The 1,063-nt window shown below is 53.7% G+C and overlaps 1 protein-coding gene across 1 annotated transcript in view; it reads right to left on the bottom strand.

Annotated features, from left to right (window-relative positions):
- Positions 1-473, bottom strand: part of Sh3bp2 (SH3 domain binding protein 2) — a 19,085-nt gene extending 18,612 nt beyond the window's left edge. Inside the window, exon 1 of the mRNA XM_026788612.1 lies at positions 423-473. Coding sequence (XP_026644413.1) covers positions 423-445 — 23 coding nt within the window. The 5' untranslated portion in view covers positions 446-473. The remainder of the gene's footprint in view (positions 1-422) is intronic.
- Positions 474-1,063: the final 590 nt, after the last annotated feature.

Below are 1,063 nucleotides of genomic sequence, written 5' to 3'. Positions count from 1 at the left end.
ACACACACACACACACACACACACACACACACACACACTGGTGCAACATATGTAGACACTGAACCCAACACCAAGGCCACCTTAGACAGGGCTTACAGTAGGAAGGGCTCATAGGCCTGGACTTCCAGTCTGCCAGGCTGGCTTCTACCTCCCCACAGCTGCTGTTGGGTGACACATGACAAAGTCTTAAGAGTCTTCTCGTGGCCAGTCCCGTCTCTGGGCCCTGTTTGGACCATTCAGATCTAAGAGCTAAGTTGACAGAAGCCAATCTCCTTAAAGACTATTGCTTCTCACAGAACCAAGTCCCATTAGTGCCTACCATAACCCTGATTCAGGCTGTGGTCTTCCCTTCCCCCACCCAAGTCTTATATTAGCTAGGCCAGTGCCACCTCCAGAACCCCAAGTCCAGCTGTTCAACTTACCTCACGGCACTGACCCAACACATGACACTACTCCTTCCTGTGACCTGCTGGGGACAGGAATCCTTGAGTTCAGAAAGGCTACTCATCCCAGGGGCTGTGAGGAGGGACTGGAACCTGCATCTTCCAAAGCATGTGAGCGCCAAGGCCCCTGGCTGCTCCCAGCACTGCCCAACTGCAGAGCAGCTCAGTCCACTGAATGGGGGTGGGGACCTGGGGCCCCAAGGGCTTCCTCCCTGTCTGGGACTTCCTGTTACTGGGCAGTCCCAAGGAGAAGACATTTCATGACTTCCACATAGCAAGGTCCTAAAATCCACCTGGGGCCCAAGCAGTACCCCACCAGCCTGCTGGGTTTGGCCCTAACTCACCTAGCGCTTATGCAACTCTAGGGCCAGCTGTGTTCCTACAGCAGGAGCATCCTGCTGGGAGTCCCATGGCCACCTCATCTCATGCTAACAGTCTGTGAGGCCATTCACAGCCTAGGGTGTCTGCCCTGAGGAAGTCAGAGCTGACACCTCCCAATGAGAGCTCACTCACTCATCAAGAGGTTCCTCCCCATGAGGTAATACTCAGAGCTGTGCGTATACCTGGTACCTATGGCTTTCAAGATAGAAGTTTCTGCATCCTTTAACATCAAGGAACTG

The sequence above is a fragment of the Microtus ochrogaster genome, unplaced genomic scaffold, assembly GCF_000317375.1.
Source record: "Microtus ochrogaster isolate Prairie Vole_2 unplaced genomic scaffold, MicOch1.0 UNK5, whole genome shotgun sequence".
Taxonomy (NCBI): Eukaryota; Metazoa; Chordata; class Mammalia; order Rodentia; family Cricetidae; genus Microtus; species Microtus ochrogaster.
Note: the sequence above shows the minus strand (reverse complement) of the source record. Positions and strands in the feature narration are given on the sequence as shown.